The sequence below is a fragment of the Streptopelia decaocto genome, assembly GCF_964273445.1.
Source record: "Streptopelia decaocto genome assembly, chromosome: 16".
NCBI classification, from domain to species: domain Eukaryota; kingdom Metazoa; phylum Chordata; class Aves; order Columbiformes; family Columbidae; genus Streptopelia; species Streptopelia decaocto.
The window spans coordinates 5,890,187-5,912,058 of NC_138671.1; the positions used below are offsets into that span (position 1 = coordinate 5,890,187).

The window sequence follows — 21,872 nt, forward strand, 5'->3', positions numbered from 1 at the left end:
GATTTTCCACTCATGTCTCAGTGCCATGCCCTTGGCTTTTGAGCTATTACAGTGGTGTCTCCCTTTGCCCGTATAAATGTGTAGAAACTGTATTGGCTCAGTTGGATTATAAGAGGCTGATCACACAGGTAAAAAGGGATACTTTCAACAGGATGGTTCTTATAGTTGATTACGATGGGTTCAGCTGCTATGTCAAGATGTCTGAAGAAGTACTTGAGGAGATAGTGGTAGGTGAAAAATGCATCTTGAATGTCCATCTCTTCAGGTGGGAAACATGCTATTAGCGCTAGACTCTTTTGTAGTGTGTTACATTCTCATTCCTGGTTATTTCCCATGTGGACACAGCGACTGAGAACTGGATGTAACAAGTGGGTTACACTCACTACTTATCTACCAGTACCTGTGGTGGTCTGTTCTGGCAGTAAGAAGTTATATTCCCCATAGGTGGTTGAATGTGATTCCAGTTCTTGAAGGGAGAGATAAGAGTAAGCCTCTTACTTGTAAACTGTTGGTGGAGGGTCTGTGAGCTTCGCTGAAAATGGATGAAATGCAGGCAAAAAAGGACAACTGATCTGCAGATGGGTTTTCCCTTGAGCTTCTCCTGATGTTTCTTCACAGAGCAGATAAAGATGCAGCCCCAATGAAGCCTGAATGATGGGTAAAGGGTAGATAACATTCCCCTTTTTCCAAATCTATCCGATATCTGTCTGCTGCTGCTTTTCCATAATTCCCCCTCATATGACCTCCTTTATATTTTCCTGCTTTCAAGGCCAGAATTCTGAAAACTGAATTGCTGATTAGGGAATAGTTTGCCTTTTGCAGATTTGTATTGTGTCTTTAACCTTGATCCAAGATGAAGACAGCAGAAACAGCCCCCGCAGCGCACGTTTCAAGTGTATTTCACGGCACCTGGCAGAGAGGCTGCACTTCTAAGTGCTGAAGTGGTTTGGATTATATAACGACAACTTTCTGCAGAGGCTGCACACAAGCGCAGGTGGAACAGGATGCACATATGAAAGCTGTAGAAGAGAAAACTCTGCTAGTAAAGCTTCTGCTTTGAGAGACTGTTGCAAATGCTCAGAGTAGAGATCTCCACACAACCAGCAAAACACTTCCAAGAGGCGCTTGTTCTTTTGTCAGCATGCGTGGTCACTTAAAAGAGCTTTCTCTGTAGTTTTCTGAAAACCTGTTGTGTATTTTCTGTTCATCTGTATTTCCCTGCACTATTTATTTATAAACTACTCATGTGAAATACAACCACTCCCTTGACATTCTTCTCTTTCTTTTATGGTTCCACTTTCTCTAGGCTGGCCAATGTCTCTTCTTGAATACAATCTTTACTACTGATGTAGCTTTTACTGGTTTTAATACAGAGAGCATCAACTCTGTCTTGTGATGAGACCACAGTAAGAGCATGGCTATTTTTAAATGGGATAAAGTGGATTTGCAGGAATGTGCATCAGGTTCACCAATTTCAGACTGGAATATTAGGCAAAAGCATATAAAGGACAGAATGTGCTTTTCTAGAACTGCCTGTAGTTGCAAGAAGGCAAGACTGTGACTATCTCCCTGATTAGCTAATCAGTCAGTTGTCTCCCAAAAAGAAGCTGAGCATAAAACAATCTAGTCAGTGGTGGGAAGATCAGAGAATTGAAACAGCTTCTTATGGGAATACTCTAAAAACACAGATTTCTGGCATTCAGCTGTGAGAAAACAGGTTTGGTTTGTGAATGTTCAACAGAGCTGAAGTCCTTTGGCTCAGTAATGTGACGTGCTCAGCCCAAGCGTTTCTAAATGTATCTGCACTGGGGATTTTTTAGCATTGTATTAATTCAATGAACAATGTAAACTAACAGTGTCAGAGTAAAACTGTAGCTATATGTTCCTGGATGTACATCAGTAAATGTCTGCACTTTAGGGATTTCCAATAAGCCTAACTTGTGTTACAGGTGTTCGTTTTTCTAATTAGTCATGTATGGTCTGTATTTTAACCTGAATTTTTTTCCCCAAATTTTAGAGATGTGAAAAGATTCCAGCTCATTATTAACCTGAAGTATAGTCAGCATACTTTTAATTTCTGAACAGAAATATCCTATAGTATCTTTTGAAATGTTTACACTCCCTTGACAGTACAACTATTGATTTCTTAATCCTGTTAGAAAGAGTGTAGTGGCACAAAAGGCACGATATGTGGAAACATCTTGTTTCACAAGTCAGAAAAGATGCTTAGTTTGTGTCAAATTATCTGTGGATATATTGCAGGAAAATGAATACTGAGCAAAGCATTTGATTGATTTCTGTTCATAGCCAACTATAAGATGTTTATGGATCATGTCCTGATATTTCATTGTTCATTTGAAAAATTAATTAAAATAAATGCAATAATCTGTATAAGGAAGGAAAAGGTGGTTTGGGCCTTATATCCTTCTATTAATCTTCTGCAAATCAAAATATGCTAGAGTTAATTGAGTTTATATTGATGTTGGACCCACCCTTTCACAATTTACCCAGGGGAGTAATTCTAACACATATTACCGGTGATCCCAAGTGTGTGTGTGAGAACTGTAAGCAAACCAAAATAGAACCTGCATGTATTTTCGAGAAATTTCAAGAGCACAGAGGAATCGTTGCTCTGATTATCAAAAGCTGCTCCATTGTCCATCTAATTAATTTTCATAGCATGAAACAAGCACATTTTGATAGATGCAAATGTCCACCTCAGCCAGGTGGGAGTGGAAGATGAGGCCCACTAGAGAAAATCTACCTTACAGGTAACATATAATAACCATACTTGAAACTAATGCATCTCTCTCCTGATAGAATAAGGAGTGACAAGATTTCCTTGCAAAACTGCCAACAGTCAGTTCGAATGCAGTAACATCAGAAATAGTTTCTGCCATTTACCTTGTGCAGGATGCAAATTAATTCAAAATCCACTGCAGGTATTTAGACTGTGAAATGAAGAAAGGAGGGAAGATGAAACAAAAGAGAAGAGCAGCCTTGAGTCCCGCAGTGAAGCACAAACACTCCTCCAATTAAGCTACACACTCTGAGTTTCTGTGAGAATCCATGAGCTGCTCTAGGCTTCAGAAAAACTCCTCTTCATTCTCTCAAAACCCAGGCTGCATGCTTCATAGGCACCTTTCAGTCCCTAGCACTTAGAGAAGGCTATGCATATGTATGTTCAAAAAATAAAATAATGACAGTATTTTCTATAAAGTATGACAACCCCATCCATCTGAAACTCTTACTGTGGGATGCTGGGTTGTGTGTATAAGCCCCTTCTTACCTACGGCTCCATTTGTGTTGCAGGTTTGATCCCTCTGCTGACACACCCCGGCGCGGTGACGTTTCGGCACGGATAACCCTACAGCTACATCTCTTTTAGTTAAGTGCCCAGCTCGGTTGCAGGGAAGCTGCCTGCGCTGTCAGCTGTCACACCGGCATTTGGCAACATTCTGACGGTGACAATCGTTCTGCTAAGACGGGGTCTGACATTTATCCCTCGAGGAGGCTTCACGGGAAAGCTGTAAAGCCCTCTGGTGAGTTTTAAAATCTATTCACCTACACTGCAAGCAATTAATTCTTAATCATCATAATCTGCATGTAAAATAGGTAAATACTGTCATTCGCACCTCCTGTAATCCAGCCTAAACCACTTCCAGTGCTTTTAGACGCCAACTAAGCAGCTCTGATAAAGCTGTGCTGAGTCTGGGAGAGAATTCCCTCCCAGGTAAGCAGGAAGGTGTCTTTTCACCTTCAAGTTGCTGGCTGCAAAACACTTCAAAACTTACGCTCCCAGGTCAGGGGAGGTACCCAATGCAGACTTTGATGTCTGCTGTGCTTGTTCCCTCTATTTTCCAAGTATGGTGTAAGAAAATCTGGGTCAAACTAGATGTAAAATACACTTTTCCAAATTATATACCACATAAAAAAGCGAAACTCTCACTTGCATCAGAAGAAGCCACTCTTACCTAAGCAAAGCTGTAATTTGGTTCCTTCATTCCCAAATATTCATCTCTTAAGCAGCTTCTTTTTAGAGAAAAACACCCATTTGGCAAGCTGACAAAATAATAAAAATGTGTGCGGAACTTGCAGTCAATATCAAACATATTTGAAAATATTAATTTTCCTGTAGTCCATGATCAGGAATCTTATTTACATAAAAAGTGTAAAATGAGCAACAGACAAATACAGGTTAAATAAAAGCAGAATAAAACCCAGTTTAAACCATCCAGCATATTCCTAACCGCTTCAAAATCATATAAAGCAGAACTGCATGATGGATCACCACAGAATTCCCATTTAAAAGAATGGATTTTTCCCTATCTTCCCATGAAACTCTTGACTTCATTCCTCTGACAGTGCTTTAATGAACTCTCTAAGCTATTTGCTTGCCAGAAAACTATATAAAAATGAATCACCAAAGATACAGAAAGCGGAACAGAAAATTGTAATGTGCAAAACACCCAAATGAGCAGACTTGCTGCTGCTCAGGAAGAATATACACAATGGGGATGAGGGCTGCTGGTACCACTCGAGCCCTGACAGTGCGGTGGTTCTGGGAAGCTTTACAAATACATTCCTATGGCGTCACAAATCTGTCTTAGAGAAGGACACAGCTTTGGTGACACAGTAATACACTTCTGAAAAGAATTACTTGAACAACGAGCTATTGGGGATATCGCTCATTGCAATCAACACAGAAGAGCACAAGAGCCCCAAGAAGCAGAGTGAATGGAAATAAATAAAAAAAAAACTCCGAGTGCTACACTGACCAAAATATGTTGTTTTAAAGGAATTTATTCTAAGATACAAGTTTCAGAGAAAGTAGAAAATATCCATGGGAAAAAGGCTTGCTTTTCATTGATGACCGTGGATGTCACTGCTGGTTACCCCTGGCAACAGCCAAAGACCAGCTGGGTTTCAATAAAAGGAAAATGCAAGGGAGAGCAAGGACCAATGTTGCCAGTGAGTTTAATTATCCACTTTCATGTTTGTATTAGTAATTGGTTTCTGGGGTGTTGGCTTTTTGTAATGTTTAATCCATGTAGATGGCAATACCCTGTGCTACTGCCGTTCCTCACGCATGGCTGAGTGTCTTTTTTAAGACCAAACCTGGAGCTCCGCAGGCACCATGAGAGGCTTTGGCAATGCCGGGCTCTGTACCAGGCAGCTGTCCCCTCCCTGTCCCGCTGTGTCACCTCTGTGGGGGCTGTCGAGCCCGCCACACTGCTGTCTCACACACCAGTGTCTGTCTATGGACAGAGCGAAGCAAAACATCTAATATTTCAGGGTAGACAAGTCTGTACACCAGGATAACCAACCAGGCACTGACACCAGGCTTGGTAAACATGGTGCATGTTCCAAGGTCACCCTAATTGCCTATTGTGCTTTTCTTTCTTGCCCTCGAGAAATAATCAAGTTAATGATCCCATTTCCTGGCAAACCTAGAAACTCTATTAATTTTACTGATTCATCCTAATACAGTGATCACTGCCAAGATTTTATTTTGGTGTTTGGTGTGCAGTGAAGCTAATGTAATTTGAAAATTATAACATTGGAAGACAAGTAGTGACATAGGATTGATTAAAAACGCCATTTCAATGAATCACATGCTTGCTCCTATGGAAAGATTAGTTATGGCCAGTTGAAAAGAAAGAAATGAGACTGGAAACAACAGGGGCGTGGGCTTGAAGCAACTGCGCTTCCCCTTCTTGGTTTGTCACTGCAAATCCAGCCTGTAGCACACAGTGTGATTCCTTTAAATCACTGTGCACGTTTGGGTAGAGATGTTTTACTTGGATATGAGCAGAATAACATCTAAAGAAGGTGTTCAGCCAATTTGTAATAAAATCTACCTCTTCCCATCACTAATTCTATATAGTCACAAGCCTGCAAACATCTTGGTGATTTGCAATCTTAAAATTAATCAGCTTTAAGGAAAGCTGGAATTGTTTGTCCTAAACAATTCAGTCATGTGATTAAAAGGAAACAGGTGTAAGATGCAAGAGTCAGGGAAGAGATTCTACTTTGGGTTTTTGTTTGATCTGAAAAGCCAGCCATCTCATCTGTTGCATTCATTCTCCTTTAGGAAACATTAATCTGCACAGATGGTGAAACCCAGTAATCTCTGCTGCCAGCTGCAGAGTGGAATTTTTAATGAAATGGGAATTTGAAGGTTTTCACAGAAAGCACTAGAATCGCTCCTATTATTTCCCGTGATGCCCAAATTACTTTGACTGTTATTTGACATCTACTGTACTGTAAATATAACAGCCGCACAGCTTCGGTCACAGCCCAGACACAATCATTTTGAACGGCCTTTGTTGTTTGCAAAAGCCAGATGCTGAAAGCATCTCAGTTAAAGAGAAAGAAATAAGTCATCCACCCTCAGCGCATCTACTACAAAAAGGCTGAGAACTCATAACCTGTTATTTGGAAACTTCATTTTACCTTTTTTGTGAGATTTAAAATAGTTCTAGTATGTTTGTAAATGAAAGTGAAGCCAGATTTGTAAAAAAAGATGCCTAGAGAACACACAGTCACCATCAGTTTTTCATCCTTGTGATTTAAAGACTTTGGCTGAAGAATGGGCTCCAGCATTTAGGTGGGTTTTGTTTGTTTGCTTGGGTTTTTTTAAAGAGAATTAGAAATTATAAACCAACAGCTTTCTGTGCCACAATATGGGCAAATTCAGACACGGGTGAGAGCCGATATTACCCATTTGACTTTGGTGGTGATTTAACCATTTATGCCAGACCTGATTTGTTTCCAGCAGCCCAGACACACACCAAGAGGTGCTTTGGAAATTAGGCAAATTCAGGCGTAAACTCGGAAGTCTTTGCTGCATTGGTATGAATACAATCCTACTGGATAGTACTGTAAATGTGATGATGTAAGTTAGTGAATAAGGCATTTACCCCTGGACTAGGGACTTGTGTTTTACCTGCATTTGCCTGGTTAATTTGATCAGAACCAAAAGGCCAGAAATTCACAAAATAACCCAAGGTTAATAGTTTTGAAATGAATCAGGTAAATGATTTGTGTTCTATGTGTGCAGCCTGCATGGCAAAGGTGCCATCAAAGTGTTGGGTCAAATCAAATAAATCAGTTAAAGTGCTATAAAATATGAATGCAGAGGGAATAGATGAGATCTTGATGTGAATAATAAAATAGTCTATAAGCTACCTGAAGTAAATCAATCTTCCTTTCATGCAGCAAATACAAAATGCAGTATATTTCATAATAACTGTGGCTGAAGTGAAAATATATTCAGATGAAGATACAATATTGGAAGTCTATTTAATCTAGTGGAGGAAAACACTGTCGTAAGTGATCGTTTACTTCACAGAGGTCTAGGGGTCAGAGTGTTGAAAATAATTCAGTCCTTAAGATGCAAACAGACACTTGAAGTGATTTTGAAAGACACAGACTCATTCTGGTACTAAGTTCCATTGATGAAAACGGGGTTCAGAACATTTGTAAATCTTCATTAGGTACGTAACGATGTTAAAAATACGGTCCCAGAATTCTTACAAAGTTTCCTCTGAAAATTGTGTAATGAAAATGGCTTTATGTTTCAGAAAAAAACATTTTAATGGAATGGCTTTATTTGTCTTGAAACATTATTTACTGCGATATTCATCCCTATTATGCAGAAAATAATAGAATTAATGTTTTTAATTAAAATGAGCAACAAGCATTTTGATGGAAAGTGCAATAGGGAAAAAAAGCGCTCCGAATCTATTTCAACCAAAAAACTCCCACTGAAAGGATCTGGCTTTTCTGACTGCTCTTTGAGAATGAATTCTTTTAGTTCTATATAATCCACTAGTCAAATTCATGCATGAAACGTGTTACATCTTTGGCAAAAGAAAATAAAGGTACATCCATTTACAAAACCAGTCTTGGTTAACTCTAAATTATTTCAAAATTACAAGAGACAAGCATCCTATTCTATTTCCTTCAAATCAGTTCTCCATGTTATTCTGTGAATATTCGAAAGTATATTAATACAATTAATATTAAAAGCTACCTGAACATGTTTACTTTATGTTCATTATACAGACTGATGAGAAAACAGTAAATGGAGAACAGTATTTGTGGATTAACCTTTGTGAGAAACAATCCAAACCAGCCTGTGAGAGCTCCTTTCCTAACCTGAAATGGGAACAAACAAGCCATGTTCCTTTTGGAGGGAAATGAGATTTTTCAAACAGAGTCAGGCAATATGTTTACTACCATTAGTCTTAATTCCTGTTCCAAACGCGACAGTTGAAGTCCTCAGCACATCTTCAAATGACACATGTCTTCCCAGAACATCCACACAAATACTACCTGTTATATTGCTTCCCAGCCAGGGACCGACATCTCTTTCCGCCCTTCACCCTCTGCTGGGCGCAGGCTCGTGCCTGTCTGCCCCAAATGGTTTGGCACAGATAAGCAGTTCCCTTGGAACGTATTCCAGTGCCTAGAGACGAGACACATCTTTCCTATGTGCATCCTTCCTCGGGATACCAGTGTCTGCTCAGAATTTGCCTTCTCAATAAGTCAGAATACACCAAACATGCAGTCCTTTCAAATTCCTGCTCTCGCTGCCTCTCGTTGAGGCTCAGGAACGTCACCTCTCCCTGTCTAGCCATAATTTTAGCGATTTGGGATTTGGCCTAGATAAACTCAACAGGGCACAACGGATAAAGATATTCAAGGACAGGTTTGTGTTTCAGTCATACTGGTGCAAATCCAGAATTATACTGGATTTATATACACAGGGTTTTTTTTTTACAACACTAGTGGAATGTTTTTATATGCATACATGAGTGAATATCAGTTCCCCTAAAACACGTTGCTCTTGTAGAAATGATTAAAGAACAAGATGAAAGAAAAAAAACCTCAGTTAACTAACTACTACTTGGAATTGCTAACCAGATTTTTTTCCTGCCTATTGCTTTATCTGATCAATTCTGGTTTACAGCATATGGCTTCAACCCAAGGTAGTTACCCAGCTCCTATTAGTCCTTTCATATTTTCCTTTTGTAGAAGATACTGCCTTAAGGACTAATCTATAAGTGAGAAAGACTATGCTGTCATTCTCAGCAATAAACAGCAAAAATGTTGTCTTTGTGACCCACTGCAAAACATTAAATATTTCCTTAAAGTGTAAGTTTTCTTCCACTAATATTAATACAAAATTAAAGTATTTCGTAAGGGTTATTGGCCTATGATTTATTTTTCTGTCATACAGTTTGTGTCAGTAGTTTATTAAGGTATCACTTAAGTGCCTGACTTGCACAAACAGCCATGGTGATGTCCAACTACTAGTACATGTGCCAGTAACTTGAGGCTGTAAAACTGCAAGTGCGGTTTTATTCACTGATAGGAAGCCTCCACAGAAATCCACAGGATTTTATCAAATGGCTCTCTCTTGGAATTAAAAAACCAGAAGAGACTCATCACATTTTAAAGAAAATACTCTTGGTGATAAGGTGGTTTAGTAGATCGTCATTGCTAAAATAGGCTGTCCAGTTTTAGGTAACTCATCATTACCGAAGCAATACTACCTGTGCAACAGAGATTCCCTAGCATTAAAAATGTTGTGACTCACAATGCTCCTGCCTCTAACCTCTTCCTTCAAGTGGCAAAATGTTTCAGCCTCCAGCATTCATATTAGGAAAACTTTGAAATGCTGGGGTAGGTAGAGGTGAGGATACCACTGAAAAAGAAACAACGACAAAAAATCCCAACCAACCAACCAACCAACCAACCAACCAACCAACCAACCAACCAGCAAAATAACCCCCACACCACAGAAAACAACAAACAAAAAGCCAAATCATGAAACTTAGACAAAGGAAGTAGTAGCAAGAACAAAAAAAGGAGTTGGGATTAAAGTGGCCGCTTGTGCGGGGGAGAGGAGGAAAGGACTATCCTGAAGAACTTCCATAGTGATTCAAAGACAGACAATTTGCTCCTTTTATCCCAAGCAATTACACTGGAACTATCTCCTGTTACACCACATGTGACACAATGAAAGCCACCCACACTATTAAACATGAGAAGGAAAGATCCGTTTGGCGAAATGAAGGCGGCACTACAAAACTTCCCAGTCATTGCAAGGCAAGGCAAAGAAAAGCTTTTATTGAATGTTGTGGCTTGTTGAGCACGGCTTCTCTTTGTGACGTGTTGCCGTGCTTACAATAAACAGCTTTTGGGGTTTTCAAATGCCTCAGCTTTGCTTCAGTGTGTTTAATCACCTGCAAAAGCTGTTTATTGCCTTGTATACGTCCCCCATCATGAGCATTATCCTTTAAGTATAAGGCTTTACGGTGAGTCTAAGCAGGCCAAATGATGCAAGGGCACCAGGAACGATCAAAGCTGCGTGCGGGCACAGATGAAATAAATCCATAACAGGACCACAGACCATGAAAGCGGAAAGATAAGCTATAGCAACGCAGCGCAATGATTTCACAGGCACTCTGCTTATCCTTTAAAACGCACCCTTGTTTGTTGAGAGCCACACCGTGCAACTATCAGAGAAAGATGTATGAATTTCGGGAAAATTATGAGGGATCCTGATAGACAAAACCAGAAAGACTAATAAAGGGTTTTTTTGTCTACTTTGCTTCTGAAGGCTTCAGCTAAGGTGCATTAAAACAGCTGCAAACATAATAAAAAAAGCAGAACACTGAGAAAGTATTCAAATGAGAAAATGTGATATTACTTAGAGTACTTCATTTATCAGTAGAGAAGGACTACACGCACTTGTAAAGGGCCTTTTCTAAAAGGGTATCAAGACCAGGAACAATTAATCAAAGGCTTTTTAATATAAAAGAGTAGCTTTTCCTCCTGCAGCAGCAGAGATAGAAAGATGGCTGAATTCAATTCAGATATCTTTAAAGCTTTTTTGCAGGTATTTTTTACTTTGGTTAAGAACATAATAATATCAAGACATGCAGCAACTGTGTTGCTACTGAGTTTGATAACAAAGATACGAATAGTGGTCAGCATAACATCAAAGCAATGATGGTGATGCACCTATTTCAAAAAAAGTCCAGTGCCACTAGAATTTCCAATTTCTGTGTGGCCATTTTTTATGGAGGAGATGGAAAAAAGCCAGCGTGTCAAACAATGGAATGATAAAACTGACATAAATTGTATATCGGAGGTAAAAGCATTGGGCCAAATACCTTTTTTTTTGTCCTTAATGTCCTGAAATATTTCCAGACAGAAGGCATTTTATAGCTATTGACAATAAGGCTGCCAATTCTTGCCCAGTAGAAATTATAATTTTACTACTCCCCTGTGTGGTTTTTAAAAAATTTATATTCCTTTTATTTAGAAATTTGGCTGTTCAGCGATATTTCCATGCCAGGAAAATTCTAACTTCAGTCTTATTTTTTTTACCAGGCTTTTGATACATTTTGTGTATTTATCTTTAATTTTTGCTAAATTTTCAGTTGTGATTAATGAAATCCTGTAAGCAGCCACAAGTCCTTTGCCTAATCCATGACTCATCTGTGTCCTGAAGCCACCGAAAAGTGGGACCAGTGGCAATTCCCTTTTACCAACTAACTGGGATTGCAATGTGTACCCACAAGACTCAAATTGTATATTACAGCTAAGTGAAAACTTTCAGTCACAACTGACTTACTTTAGACGGAAAATCTTTTTCCTGCACTTTTAAATCCATCAGAAAAGCCACCCACTGAGTGCTTAGCTCATATGTACGTGCTGGCCAGCTATACCCAACTTCCTCTCCGTTCTTAGAAGTAATACTGGGAATGTCATATTTGTTACCGTATCTTGCTAGCAAATGAATTAAATTTGCCACTTAACCGAGCATGAAATTATGTTTTCAATAATAATTCAATAAAAGCTGCATAAGCTGGGAACAATTACGTATCTCATTGAAGAATCCAGTATCACCGAAGGTGTCCATTTTAGTCATTAAATGAGGTGTGATTGCCCATCCATAGTGCATCAAGACAGAGAGCTGATAGCCCAGTTAGCATCAATGAGCCAACAGAGGATGCAGGTAGTAAAGTTTATTGATTGGCCTCAAAATACCATAAAAAGCTAATGACATGTAGCTTTCATTTCACAAAAAATTGCAAAATATATCTCTTTAATGCTTTGTGGACTCTTGCTAACATGGCAGATCTTGAGATGAGAACTATCCTTTCATTCAGGAATTACTGTGCCAGTTTCTTTCTTGTTCGCAGCCAGCTTCTGTCTGTTCTAATTGGGTGCTACTCCTCATGCTCTCTACAGCAGTATTATTCATTTTCATAATATTTGATGTGCAGAACTCTCTGTCTTCTCACGGTATTAAAAAAGGTTGCAGTCAGGCTAACAGTAATATTTACAAAGTTTGTTGTAATAATGTGACATACTCAATATTTCATCCAGCACTGCTGTTTTGTTCTCCCATTCCATATACCAGATGCTGTAATATTGTTCCTAATGGATGTGTGGAGTGTTCGGTGACAGGCTGCTGCAAAGTTCCACCCCATGCAGCTCAACAGCACGGCTCTCTCCTCAGTAATCACTTCTAGGGTGCTCACAGGTCATCCCAAACCTTCTAAAGATGACAGATGGTATCTGGCAGAGGCAGGAAGAAAAGTCCAAGTGCTGACACACATTTTGCTCCTCCCAATAGTTCCTCTTTTTAGGAATCTCTTTAATAAATAGTTCACTGTACATCCCTTTCCTCATACGATTAGTGATGCAGGGCACAAGGGCGCACTGGAAAAGGACAGACGTTACTAGACAAAGGATTTTAGATGTTGAAACGGATATGTGGTTTTACAGCTAAAGGGCTTTCAGGAAAAGACAAGTCTAAGTGGAAGAGAGGATATGGGCAAAATCTATTGGCCAAATAACACGTAATCCTTTCAGTGAGATAATCAGAGAGCCCAGAACGAGCTGAGGAAAGAGACTGAATTGAGAATACCTCATTATTAACAGCATTATCAGAGATCTGGAAACAAAACAGGCTTTTATCCAAAGAATGGTGGAGATGCAACTGAAATACTCCCTGACTTGCGATGATTTCTGGGTTCTCATCTAGTGCCTTGTAGAGGTTTTCATTAGCAAAGCCTTCAGTGACCGAACATATTTTGGAGTTCACGGTCCAGAATCTATTCACAACAGTGTTTCTGAGTTTATATTTTTCACTTGGTTTGAAGGGGGTGAGGGGTGATTGTTTGCAGTCCAGGCAGCAACACATACAACATGACAGTCATGGAGAATAAAGGATTGGTCCTTCCATGAGGATATTAAGCCTTCACTTGCAGAGATGAGCATTCATCATGAAACTGGTCTAAGGCTTCTTATCAATAATTTCTCCTCTTCCCTTGCACTGTTTTGGGAGAGTAGGAACAGGAGGTGATAAAGCAGCTGGACACTTATAAACATCTTGGTGATATTTGCAGTGATATTCTAAGGGGAACTGAGTAAAGCTTCAACTTCAAACAGCATTTAAAGAACATGACATTTGGAAAAATATCAGTCCATTCAAACATCCTGAGCTGTTTAGGCAGAAGTTTTCCCCAAATCATGGAGACCTCGGCTGTTTGAGCTCCAGACCAGCCGTGAGTGCCAACTCAGATTCCCTGTTTCCACAATTTGAGCTGATACCTCTGCCTCTTCTTCTGTGAGGCAGCTCTGGTACTTCTGAGCAGATCTCTTGTAGTGCACCGTTGGCCTGTGGGACTGACGACACAGCTGGCAGAGGATTTTAGCTGTGACCTTGCTCAGTGTACGTACAGTGGCCCTTACACGTGTCCTTGCATTGCACTTTGCAATGGTTCTCAGAAGGCTTAGCAATGTTTAGCTCCCTAACTAGAATTTATCACAATAGTAAGAAAACAGCAGACCATTTATATTCAAATGCTGCTGCATCTTCTAAAGCATGTTTTTCAAGAGGAATGAAAACTCCTTGAGTGAGACACTTCTTGGGTACATTAAGTTTTTTATCCATGTGATGTCACATCCTTATTAGTTTATTGTTTTGCTTACGATGTCGAGTTCTTAGTGCTGTACTCCTTGAAAGGTATTGAAAATGATGCATTTTCACTGGAGAAAATAGCAGACAAACACTGACGTGCAAAATGGTGATGTTAACAGCAGCAATCTACAGGGCATGCAATTGCTTTCTTTAATATACATCTACCTGTGAAATTCCCTGTTACATTAGTCCTTAGCTTTGATAGCTCCTGCCTTCACAGACACGCACTGCTTGCAATAAGATGCCTATGACAAAAAGCTATTGGAAATAATTCAGCATAATAGTAACAAACTGGTTGTTGACTTGTTTCCCACTTTCCCTGCACTAACCCCAGTATCTGCTGGCCACTTTCATCTAACTTTACTCTGACAAAGAAGAAGAAATCTCAGTGTTTTGCAAAAATGGCGTAGAAGAAAGCACCAAACAATTTTGTAGTGAGGGACAGGCAGGTAAAACTCAGGTATTACAGACTGCTGTTAGCAGCAGGCAGCTGGGCAATCAGCAGGTGCATTTGCAGCCTGGCTGGCACAAAGGAACTTGGAAATAACCACAGCATTTTCTGCCTTTTCCTTCTAATGGAGGAGATCTGGAGTAGTGGAGAAGCGATAATGGGGGACAGAGGCTATAAAGAAGCTAAAATGAGATTCTGTAGGAAACCAGGCTGTGTTATTTTTCCTGTTTGTGGAACACTTTGTGTTAACAGAAGATTTGTCAAAAAGAGGCCTCCCAAAAGGTCAAAGATACACAAATCATTTATGGCCAACATGTAGCTGCCTCAAGGACTGAGGACATTTGAGTGATGACAAATGGGTAAGTAGATGGCACAAAACTTTGCATGATAATAGAGGCCTATTCCATATGAAATTTGACCGCAGATGCTGGCATTCATCCCTGTGCTTCCAAACAATATCCTTCTGTAACTATATATACATAAAAGGAGTGTGGTGTAAGTACTATAAAAAGTCTGGATACAACATCCATCTGGTCATGGGTAGACAGTGGCTTACTTTCATTGAGAAGATTTCAAACAGACAAGATAAAGTGCCAAAGTTTTAAGCCTGAAGTTGAGATTTAGAGGCTGTTGGGTGGCTAATGAATCCGAGAATCTGTCCAGTACCACTGCCTTCTATCCATGCCAAATCCAGCTTGGTAGTGAGGTTCTGGGTGCAGAGTTTCTCTCACTAGTGTTCAAATCTGCCCCTGGGCAACATCAAATGTGGAGACCTGTTTAACAGTGTTTCTGTGCTTTAATTGAGCAATACCTAGTAAATAGCCTCATATGTGTCAAACAGGGAGTTACATCCCAATCCATCTTCAGGCTATTGAAACCCCGGCAGCCTGTCATTTTTAGTAACACACTGAAAGAAGATCATGAATGTATATTTGCAACAAAATCTTAAGTCACTCAAAAGTAGCTATTAATGTCCGTCACATAAATAATATGCTTTACAAAACTAAACACAGAAGGGCTGTGATGACAGCAAAAGTACATTTGTGTCACTAAAAATCATTCACATTTTAATCTTTGCACAGTACATTTGAACACTATTTTGAGTAGAGGTCTTAAACAGTCCTAGATGAAATAGGACTAGACGAAATACTTAGTTAAGGCTAAATACTTAGTTAAGGCAAAGTATCTTCAAAGGAACTTTTAAGTGCCAGCTCAGCACAGCTGAGCTGCCCTTGGCATAGCCCTGGAAGATGCTGTGATTTAAAGTCACATCTGTGATATATTTCTTTGCACTGTTTGTGTGGCAGGGAACAGAGGAGCAAAGAGTGTGAGTAGAGGGATTTAATACTATCAGGAGCAAATTATGATGTTGATACGCTGCCTCCAGCTGCTGGCTGGGGCACAGAAAGATACGGGAGTTAAGGGTACACCCATTCCTTTTTACTGCACATCCAAAGAAAGTAAAGAAGCACAATTTGTCCTTATTAACCCTTGCCTGCTCTTCTCCTTCTCCTTCTCCTTCTCCTTCTCCTTCTCCTTCTCCTTCTCCTTCTCCTTCTCCTTCTCCTTCTCCTTCTCCTTCTCCTTCTCCTTCTCCTTCTCCTTCTCCTTCTCCTTCTCCTTCTCCTTCTCCTTCTCCTTCTTCTCCTTCTCCTTCTCCTTCTTTCTTCTCCTTCTCCTTCCTCCTCATCCTCTCTCTCTATATATATATATATAAACATACCTCAAATGTATCTGTGTGGCAACATGCCATATAAGTCAGTGTATTCTATGCAACATCCTCTTCTGCTGAATAGAGACAGGCGGCACTGAGTTGTTAAAATAAATAAAAGTGCAGTATGCAGTACGTTTTTTTCTCTGAGCAGTATGCCACAGGTTAGAGATTAGCACTACTTATATTTATATGATGTATGTTTTCACCTTGATCCCAAAAGCGGCTTCAAGAAAGTCAGACCTTGTAAATTCATAACATGGAAATAGAGAGTCATCTTTTTTTTTTTTAAAACACAGAATTATCTTTTAATAGTCACTTCAGATGCTTCAACTGCTTTTGTGAAACAACCCCCTCAGGCTATATGAGCACCTATATGAGTTCCTTTCAGATGGTTTTAAGCTGTGATGGAAGTTATACAGATTTAAGTTCAAGACTACTTTACTGAAGTCATCTCTTTACCTATTTAGAGCATTATTCAGGGCTGGAGGTGATGCAATGGAGACAAAACATAAATTCAAAAAGTCAACAGTTTATTGACTTTCTTTATAAATTATGCTCTTTTTTCAGACTGATGGTTTAATCAAATGTCTTAAAGTGAGTTTTTGGATTCTGAAAAATTCCAGAAAATAGATGGCAGAAGAAAGCTTATGTGTTCCTTCGCTTTTATCTGACCACTGAAATGATGAGTAATAGGATACAGCTTTAGAAAAAGGAGATAAGCTAAGAGTCTCATTACATACACACAAAGGTGTACACACAAACACACTTATTTTTCCTATAAGACAAAGGTTCTAAATTGAGACAGAAAAGATGAACTGGATCCTAGAGAAGGCTCATGAAAATGGGACCGTTATGTATTTGGTATTTTCTACTGATGTAAAAAGTTTCTACCTTTTTTTTCTTGTTCTTCTGTGCGAGTTTACAAAAGGAAATGTTTTTGTTTATTTTAATCATCCTCTTCACATTTGCCAGTTGGAACAGACTCCCCAGTAATTTTTGGTATTCAAGTTCCTTCTCCTTCTTTTGGTTTAAAAGCTACAATTACCATTGTCAGGCCTACATCAATAGTTTGGGACTCTTTCTTGTTCAGGGACACAAGCAATAACCTGATAAAGAAGCGGAGACAAAACTATTCCATTATAATGGTTTTCATTTTAAAGTTACCTCAAACAAACCATAGTTACGGGTTCAAATACTCACCCAGGTGCCACAGAGGGCAACCACACAGCTGAGCAATCCTACTATGAGCTCTGATTTACTGTCTCTTTCTGTGCAGGAACAACATAACCCAAATAAAAAAGGGGTACATGCAAAAGGATTATTTTCTCTTTCCATTTTTTTTGCTAGGCCTGCAACCCCCTGTAATATACACTGTCCCTTACATTAAGAACAGTTTCTTACACCCAGTTTTTGTGCATTTTCCTCCTCTGCTCCAAAATAAAGTACAAATAGTTCTCCTTAGCCTGTTGAGTGACGTGGAGCTTTACCAACCAGATCTCAGTTTGATAAGGAGCTGCTGATCCACAGATTTGTTTTTGATTATTAGATACAGTTCATTGACCACTGCTTCAGTTTTTTCCCTTAAGCTCCTTTCTAGCATCTAATCCTAAAATACATAGATTAATTCTCCTATCTATAAGCAAACCGTGCCTGCTTCACCCTTCAACAATCAACAACTAACAGTAACAGGAGCAAATCAAATGAACTTACACTTCTCCCCAACACCAAACTGCTACTCAAAATTCTGCATGGCACTATCGACTGCCACAGCAATTTGTATCTCACCCCGGCAGCAGTGTTATTTATTCCTGCCTTTTCTCGCTTACAGCAGAATCGACATGTGTCTATTAGAAAGTAGCTACTCCAGCTGCAAGACAGGCAGAAATCTCTGTCAAATATATGGTGATTTCTTGATTACATTCAGTGTAAAAGGGACATGTGACTAAGAGAAGGGTTATCTGTCGTGCTGGAGACACAAAACCAAAGAAAAAGTTTTCATAAGCATCAGACCTGCAATTATTTTGTGCTCCAGCCATAAAGCAGGTTTACTTAACTTTAACTTTTACATGAATGAACTGATGATAAGTCAATGTGGATCTTGGTTTATTTCCTGATTGCTTTCACTTATTTGGGGTTGCTGCAACCCAACAAATGTCCAGTTCATCACTTTAGACATTTTAGATGAAAGTCCGAGTTAGTTAACAAAAGGAAGAGAACCTTTTCCCAGGTTGCTTGATGGCTGCGTCCAGCTCCAGCTCATCAGGATCTGGGGCTTTCCCAGCTCACACTTCAGAGCTGCCAAGTTACTTTAACCTGTTGGTTTCACCTCATGTCACTTACTAACACAATGGAGAACATGCAATACCATAGAAGTATTAGAAATGTTAAACAATTATTTAAGCAGCAATATTATATTTCATTTTTTATTCATTAAAGTTTTTGAAGTTTGCATGAGACTTTTGACTTTCTAAAGCTACTCTAAATCAAAACATCATATTATTAACCCCTCTAAAAATTCATCACAAATCAGTTTACGGATGACATTGATGTCTTATTGCTATCCATTCCTCCTGGACCATTTCTAACAATTCATTTTTTATATTCCTGCAGTGCTGAAATATGGTTCATACCAGTATCTGTCCTTTTAGTAATCACCAAGGCAAAGCTTGGGAGTTGTCATATACAGCACTCTTGAGAAAAATGCTAGTAATACTCTGAATTGATTGAACAGCATGGAATCAGAACTAGCTGGCAAAGAAACCATTTAACTGATTCCAATTCATAAATCTCTTTTCTTCTACCCTATTTTAGTTTAGAAACTGCTAAATATTGCCATTATCTCATGATGCATAGAATGAATCAATTATTTATAAAGATATTAATTTAAATAATATGCGATTGCATTCACTAATGTCACATATGAGAAAGCAGACTTATGGATCTTACCGAGTAACTTTCATTTATGCACACTGAGCTAGAGAATGTATATAACAGTCTTTGGCCAGCAGATAGTGATTTATTTATTTCCCCAGAGGTCAACATCAGGTACAATGGCCTTCCTTGTCTTAAAAATAAGGGGATTTTAAACAGAACTTCACCTACTTTAAGTCACAATTTAAGTCCTTGAGCATGGCCTAAAATGATTAGTAAGACACAGTATCATGTGACAAGGTTTAATTAACTGGAGGGATGCACTTAAGAGTCTAAAGCAAATACTGTTACTTAACACACTTTTAGGGGGGAAAAAAATAAGGATGACCATGGCCAAGAACTGTAGTTCAGTCTTAAAGAATCTTGGAAATAAGGCTTTGGAATTGAACTCCACAGATAATCAGGAGATCAAAGGCAGATGGGCTACAGGTCGATAGACAAATTTTGGGGGACCAAAGGCAGAACTCTTGGTGAAGAGAGACTGTCGGCACTGGGAATGGAGGAGGAAAGCCCAGCAGAGGAGAACTGCAGTGCGGGGTGAGGTGGTTGGTTTGTCCACTACTAGTAGTAGCACTTGCCCGACAGTCCAGACATCCGGGCTCCGGAGGTTCAAACCCATGGTGCTTGCTGCCTAAATGTCACTAGACTGCAGCGGCTCATCAGTACATTAATTCTGTTATCCTGTTGCTGATTGCCTTGATGCTTATGTGACCCAAAGGAAAAAAAAGCGGAGGAAATAAAATGGTGTTTTTCTTTGTGACAGAGTGGAAGAGTGTGATTTGCATATTAATAAAGGTTTGTATTGTTTATTAAAAAGTGCCATTTATCTGAAATGAGCTGAATGTTAAACTGACTAAAATGGATAATCAAGAGACAAAGCTGGGCCTGAGAGAGAACTGAAACTTAGGGAGTTTCCTCAAAATCAGCTTTTCTTCTGGGGAATTTATCTGCATGTAAACTCATTAAATATCTTGTGCTGAGATTCTGGATCTTAAAATCCAATTATCTGTATCAATGATATTCAGCCTTCAGGACCTGAAAAGCCACTTTCGGAGGAAACAGAGGAGCACAAACATAGAAAACAACACAGCACAATTCAGAATAACATCTGATGATGCTCAAATTGTAAATGGCATGACCTGATATTGCGCTGCATTGTTGGACTATGTCATACTGTAATTTATAAATAATCTGAAATATGTCAGCCTTTACATAAATAGCAGAATCAACAAAAGTCTTTTCTGTATCAAAATGAAAAACCTCAATGCATTTCTGTTTCACAAGCAATAATGATACCCCAATTTTAATAACTTCTGTGCTGAAGCTTACATGGACTCTGATGTGTGTGCCCATGTACCATCAGAACCTCCATAGGAAGTACAGAGCACATTCCTGACATCTCGAGCTGTTTCCAGCAGAAATCTCATTTGTCAAAACAGGACAAGATAAATCATTTTGAAATAACCTTTTGTTAGAGTCTCTGCTCGTTCGGATATTGTGAGTCACAATGCCTTTTCATCTGCATTGTTCTGTATTACAGATTGCATAAAAGAGAACTGCCTGCATGGAATAAGCAACAAAATCTGTAAAATATATGTACACATCTCTCAGACAACAATCTTCACCCATTTGCAGAGCATCATTTTGTTAAGATTGTTTCCTGCCTCCGCCTTTAATCTACGTGGACTGGCCTGGGAGTCACGGTGCCTGAGCCACAGGTATGCACATTATTTATCCCAGAATGGCTCTGGTTTCATACCTCAGTGTATCAAGACATACTCTCCAAATCTGGGTCAAAAAGATTCTGTTTGGTCAGAAATAAAGGTTAATAAGCTGTGGCAGTCACTTTGTAACAAGAAATCATAAGCTGGTTTTAGATGAGTCTTCCCTAACCTATCATTTCCAACTGATCCAATATCCTCAGAGATTTGCTTATGATCTATTAAAATAAATGTTGCCATTTTGTTTTCTAGTTAAAATATGTGAGAAGTCCATTAAAAAAAATCTCACGAGTGCCAAAATGCTCTAGATAACATAGAAACTAGATTACTTTTGAACACATCCATCTGCCTGTCCCACGCTGAGATATGTATCTCATAGTTCCTTTTATTTGATAACATAAAGAGGCTCATTCAGCCCTTCCTGCCCCTTAACATGGTGGCACTGGAATGATATCCTCATTTAGATGAATAAAAGAAGGTCCTGACCATCTCAAACAACACTCTTAGAATAGCACCTTTAAAATGCCACTCAGGAAGAGCAGCAAATTGAACTATAAATGTAGAGTTTCTAAGTGAGATGTTATTCTTCCAGACAGCAGAGTTTCAAGTAACGGTTAATAGGAAAATATAAATATGTGCTAGAGACACCTAAAAAATTATGGTTTCTATCTCTCCAGCAGTGATGAAATTGTGTGATTTGCAAAGCACTGTGTTGTTACTCTGCCTCCGAGCTGACTGAGATAAAAGTGTAAATGCTTTAGAAATACACAATATAACAAATTTTTTTTAAGTCTACTAACTTCTTATTTTGATGCCAGAACATGATAGAACACCTACCTTTCTTCCCCCTGTGTTTATGCGAAGTGGAGTTAAGAAGGGATCAAAAATCATATGGCTGGTTTCAATATTGACAGGTGACTGCCTTTTCCCAACAGAGCAAAGATTCCAAGCTGAGTTCACCAAACCCCAAAAGGAGGGAACTGCAAAATATAAAAAAGTGCAAGTTTAAGAAAAGTCTGGAAAGACTACAGGAACACACGCAAG

The 21,872-nt window shown here is 39.1% G+C and overlaps 1 protein-coding gene across 3 annotated transcripts in view; it reads right to left on the minus strand.

The window, feature by feature from the left end:
* CA10 (carbonic anhydrase 10) overlaps nucleotides 1-21,872 on the minus strand; it is a 161,847-nt gene that overhangs the window by 75,751 nt on the left and 64,224 nt on the right. For all 3 annotated transcript variants that reach the window (XM_082067049.1, XM_082067051.1, XM_082067050.1), the window contains one exon: nucleotides 21,666-21,808. In XM_082067049.1, coding sequence (XP_081923175.1) covers nucleotides 21,666-21,808 — 143 coding nt within the window. The remainder of the gene's footprint in view (nucleotides 1-21,665; nucleotides 21,809-21,872) is intronic.